This window comes from Protopterus annectens, chromosome 2.part0, assembly GCF_019279795.1.
Source record: "Protopterus annectens isolate FY-2018-M chromosome 2.part0, PAN1.0, whole genome shotgun sequence".
In the NCBI taxonomy this organism is placed as follows: Eukaryota; Metazoa; Chordata; order Ceratodontiformes; family Protopteridae; genus Protopterus; species Protopterus annectens.
This window is the reverse complement of record NC_056728.1, coordinates 1,419,016,847-1,419,038,552: the sequence shown is the minus strand read 5'-3', so window position 1 is coordinate 1,419,038,552 and position 21,706 is coordinate 1,419,016,847. Positions and strand designations below refer to the sequence as shown.

The 21,706-nt window shown below is 39.0% G+C and overlaps 1 protein-coding gene across 1 annotated transcript in view; it reads right to left on the bottom strand.

Annotated features, from left to right (window-relative positions):
• SLC7A11 (solute carrier family 7 member 11) overlaps window positions 1-19,217 on the bottom strand; it is a 1,258,598-nt gene extending 1,239,381 nt beyond the window's left edge. The window contains exon 1 of the mRNA XM_044061647.1: window positions 18,622-19,217. Coding sequence (XP_043917582.1) covers window positions 18,622-18,898 — 277 coding nt within the window. The 5' untranslated portion in view covers window positions 18,899-19,217. The remainder of the gene's footprint in view (window positions 1-18,621) is intronic.
• Window positions 19,218-21,706: the final 2,489 nt, after the last annotated feature.

Sequence of the window (21,706 nt, the reverse complement as noted above, 5' to 3'; positions counted from 1 at the left end):
ACACAATCATAGTGGAACAGTGAACAGTTACCAACATGTTACTACTTATACACATCTATGTAGTCACCCTGTGCATCAGCAACGTGTTTACCTTTTCCTGCACTGATGTTGTAGTATGCAGGAGGTGGCACAGTGTCATCATATGCACAGGGTGTGGGTTAGGTATGCCCAAGCCAGCCACTGGTACCACCAATTAACATGTGTGTGTATGTGTGTTTGTGAGGGGCAGCAGTACAGGGTGGACCAGTGTTGGTGCAGTGTGTGTGTGTATGTGTTTGCCCTACGTGTTAAATTTCTGCATGTGTGTAAGCACGCACACAGTCCCACATAATGGCTGCCATGTACAGGGTTTTGTGGACAGCCACAGACTGCACCTGTCAGGTCATCCAGATCAGTGTCTGTGGGCACGGACACGGTACTTGTGCCTGGCAGGGGTGCTACGGACCGTATCCAGTACTAACCCAGACTAGGTACTGTCATCGGAAGCGGGTGTGTGTTGACTGGACACAGTTCCCTGTTGGGACTGTCCAGAGCCACGTGCACGTGGTCTCCTGGGGCGTCCTGATGACAGCACTAACCCAGCATTGCTGGGGCTGCTGCTGGCACTTGAGGTGCGTGAGTGGGCCTGTTGTCGTCCATGGTGACTGCCAGCTGGTGCTGTTGCCAGCATACGGCCACGTCGACGCCACAAACGCACACCATCGCCCTGGCCCATGGGCATCTGGTTGTGGAGCAGCTGTTGTATGTCCCCACAACATCTGTCAATGACATCTGTGAAATTACGAATAGCATTCGCAATGTCACACATGCCATCTGTCATGGCTGTGCGACATGCTGTCAGCTCCCTCAGACCCTGGTTTGGTGTACCTTTCCATACGTGCCTGTGCCTGCATAACAGTCCGAAACATAGTGGAGGTTGACATACCTCCTTGGGCACATCGGCCAGAGGTAGTACGGCCACGGTTGCCCCCACGAGAACCCATGGGCGACTGTCTGCGTGGTACCATTGGAGGACCCTGCTCATGGCTGCTTTGTGAGGATGCATGTACCACAGGTACCACATTACCCTGATCTATGCCCAGTGCATACTGTCCATCACCTAGGGACAATGGTGACAAAGGATGTAACGGCAGGATGACTGTGCGCATTGAAGGGGTTGACAGCTGTGTACTGTCAATTGGCTGACCAATGGCGGACCCAGACACATCTTCCTGCACCATTATAGACATTTCCTCATCATCAGTACCTGGGGCACAAGATTCAGGTTCCCTGCTGCAGGTCACCAGAGCAGCACCAGAACCTATGGGAGGAAAACAGGGAACACAGATTACAGTCTCAAGACATATTTTACGGTGATGCACTTCAATACAAATGCACACATTCAGAAATGGACACATGCACTCATGAACACACACACACATGCACACATGGGCACAGGCACATTTTCACACATGCACACCCCACAGTACACACACACATCAGTACTGAGTTACACTACTCTTACTAGTATTAACTTGAGTATTGCAGGTATTATTAAACACACTCACCAGCATGTATACTACTGAGTTACACTACTCTTATTAGTTTTATAAATAGTTTTTCAGGTAATGATAAACACACTCACCAGCATGTATGGCCTGCCTCGTTGCTAGATGGGAGGGACCTGGAAATATGAATAAAGTAATGTCAGTGGGCACAAGTGTGCCATTGTTTTTGCATATGATACAGTACAGTAGTACACCAGTTCCCTTATACACATCAGCTGCTCATAATGCCAGTATCACACATGCACAATTACATATCATGATGACAGATACATACCACGTGCACATCTTATGCATGCATGAAGTAACAGTGTACAGAACAGTCATATGTACATATGGCATCTTACCTGCACGCTCAGTGTCTTGCTGCTGTGTGGATCCAACCTCCATCATGATGCAAGTCTGATGCTGTTGTTGTTCTGGGGCTGGATCCATGACACTTAGCAGTAGCCCCTCCTGTCTGGTGAGGGGGGGATGTGTGGCCACCCCCCCACCTGTGGCAACCTGTTGCCTGCGGATATCTGCAGCACGCTGATGGACATTTCTAATCAAATCACTGCAGTAATGTCTCACCTGCTCATATGTCCTATCATGCATGCCAACATCATTTATCCTGCTGACAAGGTTTTGCCACAGTGCAGACCCCTCCTGCTGATTCTGGGTGGTGCGTGAAAACAGGATGTCATAGTCACGCACCAGGCTCTGGTGGATCACTTCGTCCTCTGCAGCAGAGTATGCAGGGTTCCTTTTTGGAGCCATATCTCCCTGGAAAAGTACACAAACAGGATATCAGCAGAGTATGTCAGCAATATATGGTACACATTCTATACATAAAGTATTAAATTGTATTTATTACTGCTTGGTTGTAATTTGATTAAAGTGTAGCTATCATTCTAAGTCTTTTGGATTAAGCACTTGGCCTTCAGACCAGTTGTTTTACATTAGGAAGGTTTGTGGCAAGCACTGTGGTGGCAGGACAGGTAGCTTTCATCCTTCTAAGTTGGAAACTGCTGATTGAGAGCCCAGTGTCCAAGTGTATTAGTTCTGGTATAAGCAGTTGGGCTTCAGGCCAGTTATTTAACATTAACAAGGTTTGTGGTCTGCACTCTTGTGTGAGAATAGGCTGTACTCTGCCATTCATAGCTGGGAACTTCTGGTTTAAGGTTTATAGTGCCTGCATATTTGAACTGTATCTTACTGACATTGGTACACCTTGTTTGCTGTAGCATACACTACATTCAAGCCTCCTGAATCTAGCTTTGTTTATATGCTTGTTATTTGTTAGCTTGTTATTTCACTGGTATGCTAATTCCACGTAATACACAGCTTCTCAGCACTTCTGTGAATCACTACTGATAACTGGCCTTGTGTTCTAAGCTATGGAAATTTTAAGTATGGAAGACATGTACAGCAATATTACATATGTATATATATCAGGACTATGTACACACAACCTATCTCATGGATATACCTATAGATAGTGAGCTATGATACATTTGGAGGTTTCACAGTAAACACAGTATTAACCTGCTACTTTGCATTACCTGTGTTTGTGTCAGCTGTTGCTGTGTCACTGGTGCTAATTGCTGTTTGCTGCTGCTGGTTTTGTTGCTGTGATGATGCAGTTTTTTTTTTATCACTGCCTTTATTTCTTTATTTCTTTCTTTCTTTTTCTCTCTCTCTCTCTCTCTCTCTCTTTCTCCATCGGTTTGGTGCAATGAATGTATTGCATGTGTGGAGTGTTAGTACTGGATGCTTTTGTAGGTATCTGCATAGGTCCATGTGATGGCCTCTGCACCAATTGTAAGGCAGCATTTGCTAATTGCATGCAGCCAGTTGTGTACTGATTGCATTTCTCACTGTGATTTTAGGACAGTGCTATAAAAGTGTATGTGAGATAGGCATTGCCCTTTCAGATTGTAAGGGCGTGGACCATGCTGGTATGCTGTCGACAGTGTTCTGTGAGTGTGAAGGTTAGTAAGTCTCATGATTCATGCTGTGTTGTAAATTCAGGTTGCTGCATTTCTCTCACCTGTTCCCTGTAGTGAGTGTGTATGCATACTGACACCTACAACTATATTTCCATATGTATTAATATATATATATATATATATATATATATATATATATATATATATATGTGTGTGTGTGTGTGTGTACATATACATACTTTCATATATGTACATTAGCTTACATTATTAAGTACAAGCTAACAATTAGCAGGGTTGTTTCTGTTAACACTAAGCTAGTATGGGAATCCAGTAATTAGGACAGTAAAAGTCTACCTGACATGCTTTGGGTAGTACACATCCTATATTGCCTTTATCTTCATTCCTACTATTACATGTTATACTTATTTTAGCACTATATTCCTATATGAGAGTCATGGCTTAGTGGTAGGTCATACAGACTAGTGTTACAATGGTCTTGTGGTAGGGCCTAATAGTATGCTTTTATTTTGCTTTCAAATTGAGTACAGGGCCTGTCAATCAAAGTGCTGAAGGCACCTTTAAGCAGTTAAAAGGGTTAGTAAGTCTCACAGAAGTCAGGCTGTGTTGTAGATTCTGGTTGCTGCATTTATCTTCACTGTTTCCTGTAGTGAGTGTGTATGAATACTGACACCTACAACTATATTTCATATGTATTAATATATATATATATCTATATCTATCTATATATATATATATATATATATATATATATATATATATATATGTGTACATATACATACTTTCATATATGTACATTACCTTACATTATTATGTACAAGCTAACAATTAGCAGGGCTGTTTCTGTTAACACTAAACTAGTATGGGAATCCAGTAATTCGGACATTAAAAATCTACCTGACATGCTTTGGGTAGTACACATCCTATATTGCCTTTATATTCATTCCTACTATTACATGTTATATTTATTTTATCACTATGCTCTTGGATGAGAGTCATGGCTTAGTGGTAGGTCATAAAGACTAGTATTACCAAGGTCCTGGGTTCAAGACTGACAGTGGGAATTTATTTTTCTTTCGAAATGAGTACAGGACCTGTCAATCAAACATGCCAAAGGCGCTTTTAAGCACTTAAAACCAGGTCTGCGCTCATTTGCGCGGAGCTCACGCATGCACACTGGTGGTGAGCTCCGCTAACACACGCGCACACCCGCGCTATTTTCTTTGAAAGAAAAGAAAAATGGGTGACAGGAAAGTGGTGAAAAAGGGGTCACAAAGAGGGTAAGACAGTAGGGAAACAAGCTTGGGATTTGCAGGAGGGATGTAGGTGAGGCCCATAGCTGCCCATGTCTTTCTCAGCAACAGCTGTGCATTTGTATGTAATTTGGTGTGACATTTGAAACCTTCCACCCCTGAGAGAGGTGTCAGGACAACATTAATACCTGTTGTACAGCCAATTGTAATTGACAGTTTCAATGTCCAGCGGACATGTGTGCAACATGGACAGCTATGTATGGGGCGTAATTTTTTGTGCGTACAGAGTGCCCTTTTTTTCCTCAGGTGAGAGTGGTATGTCAGGTGAAGGTAGTCGGTATAGCTGGGGAGGTAGGTTGGGTAGGTTAACAGACAAGACAGACAAGACGCATACAGGGGCGGTGTATGACACATGTGGGGGGGTTACACAATTGACGGGGATGGAGGTTTGGGATATCCAGGGCACATGAGCCCACAGATGGCAACAGTGGAACTGATATCCCCACCCATAGGCAGTTGCCACTGTTCCTTCACAGCCCAGGACGGGGCTGTGCTGGGGGCTGTGCAGGTGGCTCAACGGGCATGCCCGTAAGCTGTGCCACCCGGGCCTCAAGCTGGCGTAGGGGCCCAAGAACAGAGTCTTGAATCTCCCTTCACACCACAGACCGGACACCTTGGAGGGTGAGTGGACGGGCTCCTCCGACCATGCTTGCAGACGGGGGACAGGCCCCATCCCCTGCAGCGCTTCCACCCGAAGCTGGCACAGGGCCACCGGAGGAGGGTCCGGCCTGGGCACTAGTGCCAGGTGCAATAGCCAGATGAGGTGGGTCCGCTGGGACCCGCCTTCCCAAGCGTTCTAGGTTTGTGAGTATGTTATGTTAGTTTGGGTTAGTAGCATATTATTCCATTCAAATTAGTTGTAACAGCATGCTTTGGTATTCCCATTAAACAAACACCCAGATATTAACACCATTGAACAACAGGCATATCAATATCACATGCATTATTTGAACAGAAATACACAATCAAACAACATGCAGGGTTGATTAATGGCAACAGGCCATCAGGTTTGCAGGTATGAACAGGGCACATGCAACAACGGACATGCATATATTTTTGAAACAACAGGACAAATGTCCATGGTTAATGAAATTTTCACATACCGATATTTAGTGAGTTTTTTAATTTGCATTTATAGGGTGGGGTGGAGAATGAAAATGTTGACACATTCATAAATTATACATTGATATACATTTGTAATAGAAACACAATTAACTTGTGGGTGATAGTTTTCAAATGATTTTTAATTGACTGTCATGCTAGACCTGTTACAGATACATCACTATCCTAGTTATTTTGAATTTGATCAGATACATCATCCTGCTACATTTTGATGACAGGGCAGGGGACAACTATGGATGTTTAGTATGTCAGACAATCATTCATTCTATCTGAAAATTGTTGACTGTGATCACCATATACAGATTTTGGCTTAAACATTCAAGAATCAGACACACTGAAATCAGTTTGGGATGTTAATTTTTAATTCCCACATGCATTTAGTTCTGTAGAACCACACTGAGGCTTATATATTCAGGAGTTATTACTACTTTATTTATTGATACATGACCCTTTCTGTCACTCTCACACATCCTGCTATTTCACAGTTCAGGTTGGTACTTCTAGGCTTTGTTCACATATTAGACATGTGGTGATTCAAACACTTTCCAGCAGCCTCACTTGTCATGATTCAGCATTTCAACAGGGGATATATCTCACATGTAATTAACTCAGCTTCTGAAGCTGTACTCTTGAGACTACTGCAGGTTATACTACATTTAATTAATGGTGGGACATCTGTTTTACAGAACTATTTATTTCTATCAATTATATTTCCAGTTTCACTTACATACTGATGAACTTGATGCAGCCATACCTGCACACTGTCACTTGTTGCTTGCACATTCAATTACTTTTAATGAATACACTGCAGTGTTCTGCTAAGTGCTACACTATAATATTTATTTACAAGTACTAGGTGGGGTTACTAACCTGCATGGTGGCGCAGCCGTATCAGCCTGCTGTCATGTGCCCTGCGATTCGCAGAGTGGACACCTGCAGCTGTAATACAAGACAAGTAATATTGGAATACACATCTCCATGGTATCAGCTAGTTGAATTCCTTGCATACATAAGTAAAATGTAACTTACTCAGTAGTGGGGCGTTGGGCATATCCCGGGCCTCCTGGATCCATTGGGTCAACTGGTCTTGTTTGCGTCGCTTCAGGTCCGCATGGTGGTGACGGACCTGCTCACCAGTACGTGGAATCCCAGTAGCACTGGTGAGATCATGAGCCAACTGGTCCCATGCCTCCGCCCTGTATGCTCCCCATGAGACCTGGCCCTGCATGAGTTGGGCCTCATGATGATGAACTAGGAGCCAGACCATGTATCTGGACTCCTCAACGCCTCACTGCTGTGCTCGAAAGCAACGTCCCTCCCCTACTCTACTCATTCTGCCTGCAGGTCTATTCTACAATCGTTTATGCTGTGTATTCCTGCCTATGGGGCTTATATATGCCGATTTTCCCCGCACATTTCTATGATTGGCCATTTTGGAATTGTATCAACTTCACAGAAACTGCTTTATCATGCTCCATTTTGGATTACATCCTATATATATGCTATTTCTGCATTTCTAAGTACTGCTGTCATGGCTTAGTGGTTTAGTACCTTGACTCTAGTTAATGGTATCCTGGGTTTGAATCTGACCACTGATTTTTAATTTTTATGACTGTCTAGACAGGATGAGGGGTGTGTCTGTGTAAAGGCACTTTTGATACAGCTTGCTTAACGTTGCCCAGCGGTTAGCTTGTGGGCGCGGCGCGCACCTCCGCACAAACGGTGTGCGCTGGATTAAATCTTAATTGGCTATTAACACGCATGTTAAGCTAAGCACAGCTAGTTGCACACAGTTTGAGCCTGTTAAACCAGTGCTTAGCTACGGGCAAGCAATTTGCAGCCTTTGAAACACTACTCAGCTATGGGCACTCTGTCTCACATTGTTTGACAGCAGCTTAGCTATCAGTACATTTCTAAATATTTTTATTATTGTATTACTTGAAAATATATGATCCATTTCATTCCATTTTACAAAAGGAAATGCTTTTACATTTGTACAATACTGTCAGGGGCCTTTTTAGTGCTTATTTACAAAAATAAAAAGGATGTTGTGTGGGCTCGAACCTTGCCTGCTTGCTCTTAAGCTGAAGACTCTACCGCTATGCTATTACTTCTTGGCTTGCTTGACATATTTAGTTCTTATATCCTTTTCCACTGATTGCTAACTGCAGTTACACTAGTAGCACACCCGCGCACACGAGCGCTCGCATTAGCAAACATTTACGGGGTTTTAAAAAAAAATAAAAAAGTTTTCATTTTACATTTTATAACAGCTGTTCACTTTTTACATTTTACATTGCTGGTCTGTGGGGGCATGTGTTGTGTAGTGTGTTTATTCACATTTCCATGGCCTCTCTCGTCGGTGTTTACTTTCTGCCATTCTAGACTTCCGGGGGCGTGTCCGCTTGCGGGGCTTAGCCTATGGACACGCTTCTACTGTCTTACACGGACCGTGTAAGACTTACAGTGTGATTCAGCATGCCTCATGCACCTCATGCATATGCATGACATGCTGACATCACACCGTTTAACTGCAGCCTCCGTGTAAGAGTTATAACTCTTACACGGAGGCTTCCTGAATCCTGCCCCTTATCATTTCCTCTAATATAGTCACAGAAACTGAGCTAATATCATCAGTTATGTATAAAAGGTGTGTACATGTGTTATAAAAGCAATGCTGCTCTTGCCAAGACATTTGCTGAAAAAAATAACAGGTATCTTTTCATGTTACCACAGTATAAAAATATGTCACATATTTCTACTCACCCAAAGAAATCATAAATTTAATAAGTATGCTGATTGTGAAACTGAAAACATTGTTTTATCTTCTTCCCTGCATTGTTTAACTGTTTGTGTTGGCAGGAGTAATAACGGTTAAACATTAAATTAAAGGTATGTCATTCTCATACAAATAGAAAGCAACAATACATTCACGAGCACTGGTTATACACATGACATCACATAAGATGTCAGGTACTGGATATTGCTATAATAGATGTCAGGTACTGGATATTGCTATAATAATGCCAGGGGCAGTGACAAAAAAAGTTATACTGAAAATAAAGATTATCAGTAAATGTTATTGGTGCAGACAAATAAAATTTCTGGGCTGAGTGAATGCATAATATCACTTAAACCTTTGCTTAAAAGGTCATTGAACCATTGATTAAGTAAAGTAATTTGATTAATCTTGTTTTAAAAAAGGGTTGCATGGATTGCTTTTTTAACATTCTGAAGAAGTACAAAGTGTGATAACTTAGTGGATCTTTTTGTTTTGGTGGGGGGGGGGCAATTTTCTTCCCAGCTGCCTGCTGACAACTGTCCTATACACTCCATTCACCAGGGTGAAAGTTGACCAACAGGTACCATCATTTATGCAGCCATCAGGGCTTTTCCATATATAGCTTTACCCTCTAGTGTAGACACAGGAACATGCCCAGGGTTCGATGTGCAAAAAAGCATCAATGACGCATGTCCCTTTCTTCTAAAATTACAAAATGTGTAGGTTGCGATCTGTAGTTCTGTGGTTCAGGGTTTGATTCCCTCAGCCCTCAGTTGCATACGGTTTGACCATGACCTTAACCAGACAGTGGTCTTGGGGGCAATTGGGAATTTGGACTAGGCTTCACAATGATCCCCTGAAAAATAAAGTAATGAAAACAAATCAGAAACAAGCATATATAGCTGGAATTTTTGTAAGCTCATTTTAAGGGAAAAATACATGATGTAAGTTACTGAACTGCGTTACTTTGGAGCACTCATGCAGTAAGTAAGTAATATGAATGCCATACAAGATACACATGGGAGGTGTGTACACTGCCAAAGAGAGATAACTCTCCCTTGTCATTTTATCAGGTTTAGTTAGAAAAATCCAGTCAACTGACTGTTTTCTATAATTAGCAGGTGAAGGTCAAGCCTAAGATAAAGTGGTTATACAGACAAAAACATTTTATTTATTCAGGGCTGAGAGCTCCCATCATTTTTCACAAAAGCTTCTCATAATTTTTGAGACAAAATGAAATCTTGCAGGAGGCATGCAGCTATCACTTGGGATGTTACAAAAATCAGATTTTCTTACGTTGAAGAAGAGTAGCCAAATGCGTTCATGCTTGTAGAATGAAAGGACTGGAAGGACTGAAGTGATTACAGCTATAAGATACGGCATAAAACAAAACAGTTTAGGACTCAAGTTGTGCAAACTAAGACAAGGTGTGCATTTATTTCCTCACTGATTTAAGTTAGATTATAAAATCAGGATGCCAGATTTTTTGTCTATGGAAGGTAGTATTAACTTGTCCTTCAAAGGATGTGGAATAGGATGAAGAATTCGGTCACCTAAGTACAGCATGGCTGAGGAATGGACATTGGCAGCAAATATCTTGTCTGAATACAGCTCTGGAAAGACAATGAACATCTGGTTGACATGCACAGGAACTGAAACACATGCACTATTGCCATTGCGTACCTGCTGTCTCTGCATTATGCACCACTTGAGCTTGAATCCTTAAAGACAGGACAGCAGTAGGGAGATAAAACATAGGAATCAGACAAGTATAAACCATTTTGGCTCCTGTAAGAGAAGCTTGGCAGTAACTGAAGTTACGAATAAATAAAACCATAAAAGTGACTGTTTCATCACTTGCCTCAGATGTGCAGTGATGTTAGCAGTTGTGCTGTTATAGGTAGAAAGGGATCTGAGGAAGTGAAAATTCAATGACAAAGATCACTAATGGCTGTGGTAAATCTGCCTCACATCCAAGAACCCTGTGGACACCAACAGTGAGTACAGGATGAACAGGTATATAAACCACAGCAGAGCTGTGAGGAGATAGCTGTCCAAATGTGGAATTAGTAAACTGCCTTCACTTTGCTGTTATTCTGGGACAGGTTTGTGTCACACTTATTCTGCTATGCACTGCCATGCTTAGTTCATGATATGCAAACCTACTGAATATATACAACATCCGCTAGGTTTTAGAGGTTGTGTCATTATTGGGTTTACCTGCTAGTGCTTAACAGAGGAAGACAAAAGCTTCTTCATCACCTACTGACAGAGTAAGGTGTACAAGTGGTACATAGCACCTGACAAGATGGTGGCTATTAGAAAATAAAGTATACAGTATTTTGGTTTTGAAACTTCTGTTAAAATAAATTTTTAACATGTATAATATTTTGACAATACACAGTTCTTCTGCTAAATGATGCCTCTGCAGAATGAAGCCCGATTCCTATACATATGTTAATACAAAATGATATGTTTTTGTTATATTATTACTGATAACTGAAAGGATTGCATGTGGATGTTTGTGTAAGGGCAGACAAATGTCACTTCACGTTTTCCTTATTACTTGAAACACTGTCAGTAATTGCAATTGGATTTTATGTACAGGCTCTGAGATAAATGATACATTAGAGTGAGTGATCTTAAATTATTAGATACAATGCCTTTAAATCACTGAATAAAAAAAAAACTGTAGGAACATTTAAGTAAAAATCACTACTGGAGTTTCAGAACTAGTGTACTATCATTTTCAACACTATGTTCAAAATCCAGAAAGACAACCACACTGGTCAGAAAATTTGGTGGATGATATTTCTGACCAGTCAGCATTCATCTAGCACTTTCAATAATCTAATCTAACTTTTGGATAAAGGGCTAAGAGGGCTGGTAGTATTAAATGAAGACACTGCTTTGCACATCTGAGTTGTGTGGAGACCCTCATAAGCCTAAAATATTCTCATATAATTTTCTCCTGATTCAGAAAACTACAGTGCAATGCAGTGCAAGCACTGGTCTGCCAGTTGAAATATAATGTAGTTGTTTACTTTGGGTCTACTTTAGAATAACTATCCTTTGGGTATCATAAAATCTGTTAAGGACAAGTCATAATCACTGAATCTAGCATTTCTATTTAAAAATCAATCGATCCTTACATCCATCTATCCATGCATGCATCTGGCTATCAAAACGCAAGACCCTTTTTCCATTTTTTGCACATGGGATCAAGGTGTCACTTCAATAATGATGATTATCAACAACCAATGATCACATTACCATGTGGCTAACTCTGCCATGGTTGTTCTTTCATACCACATATGCACACATACACAATGACACCTATGGGGAATTTAATATGTCCAAGCCACCTACCACATGTCTTTGGAATATGGGAGGAAACTGGTGCCCTGGAGAAAACCCACACAAATACAGACTGGACATTGAGACTCCATTCAGAAGGCACCCCAACCAATAATCAAACTGGGTAATCTCTTGCTGTAAGGCAACAATACTACCTACTATGGCACTCTACTACAGTACTGTGTTTAAAATATCAGCATCACCATATTTTTAGGGCATTTCACTGTACTGCTTTATATCATATTTGCAATAAAAGTACAAATCAGCCTCATAATTGCTGTAATGAATGGAAAGCCACAATCATGTTATTTGATGACTTGGGAGCTAATGAAATGGCATATATAGGGACAGGGTCTAGCTGGTGTTGGCCTACCTAATGACAGCACATGGAAAGATTTTTTTTTATAAGTGTAAAATAAAATGAAACTTTTTGAAGATGTTTTATCTCTTAAATGACCAGAATATCATCATAGCCCTCACTTGTCTTGGATTTTCTGGGTCATCTCATACTATAACTCAAACATCTGCTTTGCCTCTTATAAAATGATTGATTTTTGACAGTACTCTAATGATGTAAATCTCTAACGTACTGCCTCCAGTTACAAATACTGCCTTTTCATTAGAATAGTAAAAATTAATGCAAATACAAATTCCCTTATTTCACAACCTTTTAAAGTGAATGATATCAAGTAATCTGAGACATCTTTTGCAATTCTGAAAAAAGCAGTTGACAGCTGTGTTTGCTTGTTAATGTTTTAAAGAAAATTATGGGGACATGCATCTATGAATTAAGTGATATAACTGCAATGTATACATCAATATTAGAGTTATTAAAATAGGTCAGTGAAGATTATACTTCAAATTCATGAGTATGAGTAAAAGTATGTAAACAGTACCAAAAATGTCTTGAACGTCTCCATGTTATCACTGAGCTCCAGTTTTTTTTTTTTTTTTTTACTTTGCCCAAGGGCTTGGTATTGTTCCAGAAAAGTTATAAGAAATGTTGTTACAATCAGACCCAGTCAATATCTGATTAATTTATGTGATCAATAGTAAAATAAAGGTCAAACTGTTGAATAAATTGTTCAGTGTTTGTTTCAGTTACTTTCACTGTTGTTCCTTAGCATCATTTTATGATACATTACTAAGTAATATAAGGTTCCTTAGTAACATTTTATGATACATGACTAAGTAATATAAGGTTCCTTAGCATCATTTTATGATACATGACTATATAAGGTATGTGTGCCATACAGATCGGTATAGCTAGCTGCAAAATTGCTAGATCACATGAAGCAAATTTCACAGAAGCCACCATAACTAACAACTGCTATATTTCTCTGTAGTAGAATGAAACTTTTCTCCAGTTACTGGGTTATAAACAGTGATCTTAATGCTTGCACATGGTGCATCCATCTATATCCTGTACAAAAATCTGGGAGCACAGGGTAACAAGAAGTGGATCTGGAATTTAAAAATAATCCTGTGGCTATCAGCTAACCTGTATAATACAACCTCCAGGTACCTCCTTCAAACACATATACAAACACAGCTACAGAATGAACACAACATGTTTCTTTCGCATATGCCTGTATATATATTTATATATTTATACATTTTAACAGGTATCTGTGGTGCTTTTTTCAAAAGTACTAAATAATTTTAAAATGCTGGATAATTTTTATTGCGATAACAACTCTATGGGAACACTTTTTTGCAGTAATTTGTTTTTATGTATCAGACTTTTTATGTATTAGACTTTTTATGTATCAGTCTTTACATATCATTTTTTTCAAACTGTGTAACTGTTTAACTGTTTAAGTTCCATTTGGTTAATTGGGCACTAATTAGTGTTTGGATAAGTATTTAAGGATTTTACCTAATGGTTCATTAGATTCTGATGAAGTCCTAAAGGAACGGACGAAAGCGCGCTCAATCTCTTGTTTATACATAGTAGCTGTACGTAGTTCTTTCTGGTGTTCATAGCTGTTATTACTTTAATTAAATAAACTTTGTGGCTATTATCGAGTGGTGGAGCGTATTGTGTTTGGAGGAGAGCCCTTTGATTGTACAGACCAGCGGATTTTTTCTTTTGCAATTAACCTGTATAATACCCAGGAATTCATTTTGAATGCCAGCTTGAAACTGTGCAATTGATTACAGGGACTATACTTCTGCAGAAGCAGTATGCTCTGAAGCACAAAGTATCCAAAGTAAAAACTATACATTCACTGGATAGAAGAACTTCACCTTTAATTGCAGCTAAACTTATTCTTGAGTTATTTCTACCAGAGTTATTTTTTGTCCAGTAAAGTCATTTTGATGTTGTTTAGTGCCCATACCTCTCAACCTCTTAGAGCATGAAATCTGGACAAAGCCATTAATATGTGAGACACAGGTCCAAAAATAGGGACAATTTTTACATATTGCTCTTACAAACTTGGAATGTTGGTAGAGTAACAGGTTTTGCATTAGCATGAACTTTTTGAAGGGTATGAAGTCTGAAACTCAAATGTCTGTCATTATTTTCTAATCTCAGTCTTCAAGGATTTGCCACTAATTTGCCAGAAAACCACAACTTTATTAAATATAGACCAAAAATATGATGCAAAATTCTGAACATTCTGCAAAAATCTGTATAGTTGAGAGTTATGCAATTGTGTCCAGGAAACATTTAATACCATATTACTCTTTCTCCCATTTTCATGTGTTTCCTTTTCATAAATCATGAAAGCCTTACAATTTTGCTTTATTAAATACCACATTGATTCAGACTGGAATTGTCCTCAGGTCTGCTACAAGAGTATGCATGTCTATAGCCGTGGACAGACTTGTTCTAGCTGGCAAGTGGCTTAACTCCCACTAGCCCAGTCATAGTTAATTACAAACTTCACCCTTGTCCTTATTCTTAAACATAGCACTCTACTCCCAATCCCTAAAGTAAATGATCATTCCCTATACCTAAATATCCACTTCCCCCTACCCTAAAACCCCCAACTACTCCCTAACTATAAACCTCCTTTGCTGATCGTTGACCCTAAACTTTCCTTCTGCTCTCTCTTCCTAAACATATAGTTCCTCCTTCCTTAAACCTAAATCCCACCTCCAATAACTGCCTGAAACCATCATCTACACTCCCTCCCATTCTTTCTCCCTTTCCTACATACTGTCACGCTAACCTTGCTTAAACTCAGCTACAGTGTTCAGGTGAGCTATGACAGATATACTATCTATGCACAGCTGCCACATCTCATACAAGTTTAAGTGAAAGCAGCCAACCATGAGTGCTACAACAAGCCTGAGTCTCTGGCTGCAAGTCAGGGGGTATTTAAAAACCTGGGACTTGGATGCTTTTAATAAAACAATTTTTCTCAGTTTCTATGACACAACCTATAAAGTATAGATCCTGCACTTTCACTGTTAGTGGTTAGTCATAATTTCACATCCTTAGTCTTTACCTCTCAACTATCCAGATTTTGGAGGGATGACCTTAATTTGCTCTCAGACTTTGGCCCATTACCTCTTAAAATTGGAAGTCATTTTAAAAAATTCTGAGCTAATAGTAATAGCTTTTAAAAAGTGTCCCTAATTTTCACCCCCCCTAATTATTTTGCATTTACCTTAACTTTTAAGGTAAAAGTTGAGAGGCATTGTACTATATAACAAACATTAACAGCTAAAGTGAAACTCTTTTCCAAAGAGGGGATTTTTGGAGAATGAATATTATGAAGAACAGGGTCGAGTTTACTGTAGAGTGTATAACGATATAATAAATAATTTCATTTGTTAGCAGTAAAGCATTATTTTTATCCATTTGGAAAACTGTAGACAGCTGTCATTTGTCTTACTAGCTGTTTAAGTGATACCTGTCAGTCACAGGTGAATGAGCAGTGCTTACAACTTTCACACCTAACATGAATATGGAGAAGGAGAATGTGAATTATTTTAAGGTCTTTAACTTTCAGTACTTAACGAAGCACTGCTGTTTACTTATTCAGTATTGAGAAAAATGTAACTGAACCAAAATGACTTATTGGTAGCATGGATAGTAGTAATTCATTTCCAAACAGGCACTAACATCAACACACCATGGCACAGAGGAACAAAGTAACGACTACTTTGTAGGAAGTTTGAACTTAAGTAGTGGTCAATCAGCTAAAAGAACTGGTAGGGAAGTTGGGAGTAAGCATCTGCTTTCATCTCACCCATCCTAGGGTGAGGAGGGAAGATCTGGGTCATCATGTGGGTGGCACCTAGCTGGAGCACTAGGGTGGAAGTTGAGTCTAGTGAGACTAGGCTACTGTGTGCAAGCTGCACTAAATGCCAAGTGGACTGCAGTCTGTGAAGGCACACTTCTCTTTAGAGGGCAGCTATGGTGGATCTCAAAAGACCTGCCCCAGGGGAACTGGTGTTCTGCCAGGGGAGAAAGTAGGCCACCATGCAGGACCAGAAAAACTGTCCCACTCTCTACTACCTGACTCTCACCATGAATGAATAAGCTAATTTGGAAATATGGGGTAAGAATGAATGAACCTGCAGCTGCTTGACAATCTCTGGCTCTCACATTTGCTCTTTTAGACTCTTTAAGCAGTCAGTGAATCAGAGCAGGCTCACTGTAACTAAATGGAAGAGAAGTTCTTTTCTGATGAATAGACTGTGTTGTATTATACAGATTCAAACAGCATTGTTGAAAAAGGGCAAATAAAGTGAAAAACAAAACCATATCTGCATATAACCCTTCTTACAATCATTCTCCAAAATCTGTCTTATAAACTAAATTTTCCTGCTTGGACTTCTCAAAACCTGGTTTTGGTTTAATTCCCTTTTTTATAACTTAATACAATACATTCTGAACTATGGGCACCAATACAAAACATTATCTTTAAGCAGTTATACAGTTATCTTTATTTTATCCCACTCCCTGCTCTCAGTTGTCTTACAGGAATAAAGCTCGCAGCCTAGGTGACAGGTTAAGTAAGCAGACTGAACACTGGAGGAACTAGTGGAAGAGAGAGAGAGAGAGAGGTCTAGAGGAATGATGAGACTTTCTCTGTTCACATCTTACCTTACATGCATAAGGTGCATGTTTAAAATTAGATTCACTGGTGGAGATTATACAACTCAAGGATGAATTCATTGCAATGCAATGAGGCATTTCTGAGTTACATCACTCAATTAAGTGGTTGACGGCACTTTTATCGACCAAAAGTATGCCTGAAACTTGGATGTCAATGGGTATAGACTGGAGCATATATTGTTATAAAAACAAAACCTCCATTTCTGCATGCAGATAATGTTACCACTCCCAGCATGCTTAATCCTTATTCTTAAAAGAATAAGTCATCCATGGTGATCTTACTTCTAGGAGACCAAATGTATCAGTATAGCAGCCCGAGGGGAAGCTTGTTGCTCGGAAGTGAATTGGCAAAAAAAAAAAAATCCATTATTCATGCTTTTGCCAAAATGGTCTGCCATTGTAACTAAGATAAATCATTGGATGTATTTAGCTTAATTCTACTTAGTACTGGGTACTACACATAGTGTCTGCCAAAAGGTTGAGAAATTATTGCATCTTATTTGTTTTTCAACAGCCAGCACAGACACCACAGCTGCACTGAACCTGCTACTGTAGCTGCTAGGGAATAGATAAAAGACACTGATGATCATGAAATATGAGGAGCACAGTTAACTATACTTGTGAAGAAGCCAGAGTTAAATATTACTACTTAGAATAAATAAGGTAATTGAGAAACAATATGCAGCTTTTTAAAAAAGTGTATGTCAGTGTGTGTGTGTGTGTGTGTGTGTGTGTGTGTGTGTGTGTGTGTGTGTGTGTGTGTGTGTGTGTGTGTGTGTGTGTGTGTGTGTGTGCGTGTGTGTGTCTGTCTGTCTTTAAATATACACATTACTATATTGCAAATATGTTAATAACCACAGACACACATACATTACTTTTGTTAGCAGTTTACATTGCCACCTGTTCTTCATTATTTTATCTAGATGAAAAAGCATATCTAATTCACACAATTTGGAATGTCATCTTCCCTAGTGTCTTGGGCCACGAGCTGAAATGAAATCATGGAGTTCTCAAATTCTAAAATGCTCACAGGGTAACACATTATTGAAATGGATTCCTTTATATAGTCTAAATAATAAGTTTCGCTTCTTTAGAAGAATACTTATTAAGCTTGTCAAAAATTATGGCACATGTTATAACTAACTCACAGATGACAATCAGAGCATATATAATAACTTGTTTTAATGTCATCCATTCTTTGAATCTAATTTATTTATACTTTGTCATTAAAACTTGTATTGAAAGCTTAACAAAAAATCAGTTATGTAAAACTTCTGAATGTTTATTTCATGTGTATACAGCTTGTGATATGCATTTGTTGTTTTTTGTAAGGTATAATAAAAACATAATAATCAACTTCAAACATCATGATTAATGTAATAAAGAAAATATATACAGATGCCCTTTCCTGTTACTACATGTTGTTATACAGCTTAGAACTTGTTAATGACAATCTCACACGAAGGATAAAACTTACCAAAAAGTGATAAGATACCACATAGTATCCAAATAACTAGTGATATTCCCACGCTTCCTGAGCTTTTTAAAATTCCTTTTGGAGAAATAAAAATTCCTGCTCCAATGATAGTGCCAATTATAATGGAGATTCCTCTGAACAGAGTCACCTTTTGCTTGAGTACCACTTTACTCTCTCCAGAACATTTATTTGCTGAGGACAATGGATTATCATTTTTCAAATCTCTTTTTAAGTGCTTTTCCTCATGAAATGATGTAGTGAGAACTTTCTTGGACATATTAAAAACTTTTGCTTTCTTAGTGATAATACTGCTTATTAATTATTTTGTTTCTAAGTTGCTTCTTTAAGGCATTTCAAGCACACTGCAAATTCAATTATTAATGAGAGATAAAGGGTGCTCTGCAGAGATTCAGCTTTTACAGTGATGCACTTTCTTTAAAATCTGAGGCTGGGTTTCCTCTGGAACACCTGTTCTGCTTCTGTGTAGGCTGCCCTATCATTATTAGCCAGATGAGTTTCCGTATGCTTTTAAGTCTGCTCTCCCATCACACACTTGTTTCTGCTGAATGACTATGCAACCGCCTCCTATGTTTGCATCAGCTTTATGAATGCCATAGTATTACTCAGCATTTGTTTTCTGTTCACTTCCTGCTGTGTGGTGACTGAAATCTTTCTGATGTACTTAACCTGTTACCTACCTGGCATTATTAAGGGGGATTACAAACAGCACTCAGAACAAAAACACTGAGCTGTAATCAGAATACTTTCATTCAGACCACTGGTTACAGTTACTCTGTTGGCTGTAAACTGACAGCTAAATAATAAAGAACGAGACTGGATGTTTCTGGACCTCCATTACATTAACTGGTGCTACTATCATTGTTTGTTTTTAAATGTATTGTGTGCTATGTCAGTTAAGTCAATTAAAGTTATATATTTTTTAAATGTCGCCGTGGTGAAACAATGATACAGAGTATAAACCATAACTTGAATGTATTCTTGAGGAGAAAGTTGCATATCAGGTTAAATAATGTGGCACGTCCAGTTCAGTGAATTTAAAAAACATAGTTAGCATCAATACCAACACCATGAACTAACAAGGAAAAGCATTTTTTTTCTCAGAAAATCTAGTCCTGGAGTTTCACAGGCATTCCATGCACTGCTTAAATAATTAGATTAAGCTGAGGAACAAGTTAAGAAATGAAGACGCGAGTGGAAACCATTGTCAGAAATTAGATCAACAATAACTCTTTAAGCCAGAGGGCAAAGCTGCTGCTTAGGATTTATAAATGTTATGTTTGTCCTAATTTATATGCATTAGGTATGACTTAAAAAGATATTAAGGCATTAATTACATGGAGTCCACTGAGATGAAATAATGATTTCCAATGGGGTACAAGTGGCCAGTGGTGGGCTTTTCACTGTCATCTATTCTACTGCAGGAAGTCAGGAAGGAAATGTTTGTTATTATCTGATGACATAAGGTTTTGCAACAGGGTGGATACACGTGAAGGCATGAATGGTGAAAATAGTATGACAACACTTGATATATAGCCAGAAACAGCAGTTAAAAAATCACTTTAGCAAGAAAACCAAATTATGTATTTGAAATACAAAAAGCTGAGAAAGACAGCTGAAAATGGAAGCAGTAATAAAAACATCTATGAGAACAGTAAGGAACATTGGTTGTTTTTTGAAGTGTATAGCAGGAGCAATAATCAGCAAAAGCAAAAAAAAAAAAAAAAAAAAAAATATCCCTTTCTACAGAGAGCTGAAAGGACCTCACCATGAGGATTTTATTAGCTAGGGTGATGATATAGTTGCAAGAATAATATTTGGGCAGATGACAATAAACCATAGTGAAATCTGTTGCTTTATTAAATTGATGACAATGTTGTCTGAAATGCCCTTGTCTGTCATCAGCTTCTGTGAAGCTAAAATGGTTCTAAAATAATTATATTTTGATGCATTCTCTCTGGAAATGTAACACTCTCTGATGGAAGTGCATTGTAGCTTATGCCATTTTGGTAAGAATTTCACTGAAATCTCAACTATATCTAGTTGTAAACTGTGACTCTGACCTGCCGTAAGTTAATTTTGGTATTAGTTCCCCTGCTGGCTCAGTTTAACCACAGACAAGGAAATGTATTGCCCAATGTGCTAAGAAGATAATAAAGTCAGAAGACAAATGACAATACTGCTAAAGTAGTGGCTGATCTATGGTCACCCTTGTTGCAATTGCCAAATATGGATCACAAATGAATTTATTATAAGGAGGCACAGATGACTGCAAGGCAAACATTTGAAGCACTTGTTCTTCATGCATGCAGTGATGCATAATCAAAATATAACAAAAGTGAATCAATAGATTGCACAGACACACCTGGCATGTCACCCTTCGCTTGTCCTTCATGGGAATTCTGTACTACCAGAATAATTACAGAGACGGTACTTCAGTCCAAAAAGTGAAATGTTCACTCTGTATATAAAACTTCTACAACATACTAATATAAAAGTAAACACTGTCTTACTGACAAGTGAAGAGAGTCATCTCTTCCTCTGTAAATATGGGCTGCTTCATTACAAATTATGTCAGTAATAGCAGTGACATCAAGGCTGCTTCATGTTTGCTAGCTGCTTGCAAAAGTTTGTTTCATAGATGTAGGAGGTGTAGGGTAGAGAGGGTGATTACTCTAGAAGCAAACTTGTAACAAATACCAATTTGTGTATGTTACTTAAGAAAAAAGGTTGGAAGCTTTTGAACTGTTAACAAGTTCTTTTAAATGTTAGCAATGAGTTATTAGGTTGTTGTATAATGTATCAAAGTAATAACTCATATTATATGACATTTGTTACTACAGCATAGCGCTGGGCACTAAACCAAACTTTATGCACTCGTGAAATATAACCTTGCACCATTCGTAGTAACATATACAGGCACAACATTGATAAGAGAGAAAATCAAATGACCTTTGTCATGTATTTATCTAAATGCGCATTCAAATCAGGGAAGCCATTCTCCAGGCATTCCCTTCACATTTTCTTCATCATTCTCCATGTTAGTTTTAATTTTACAACTAGTGCG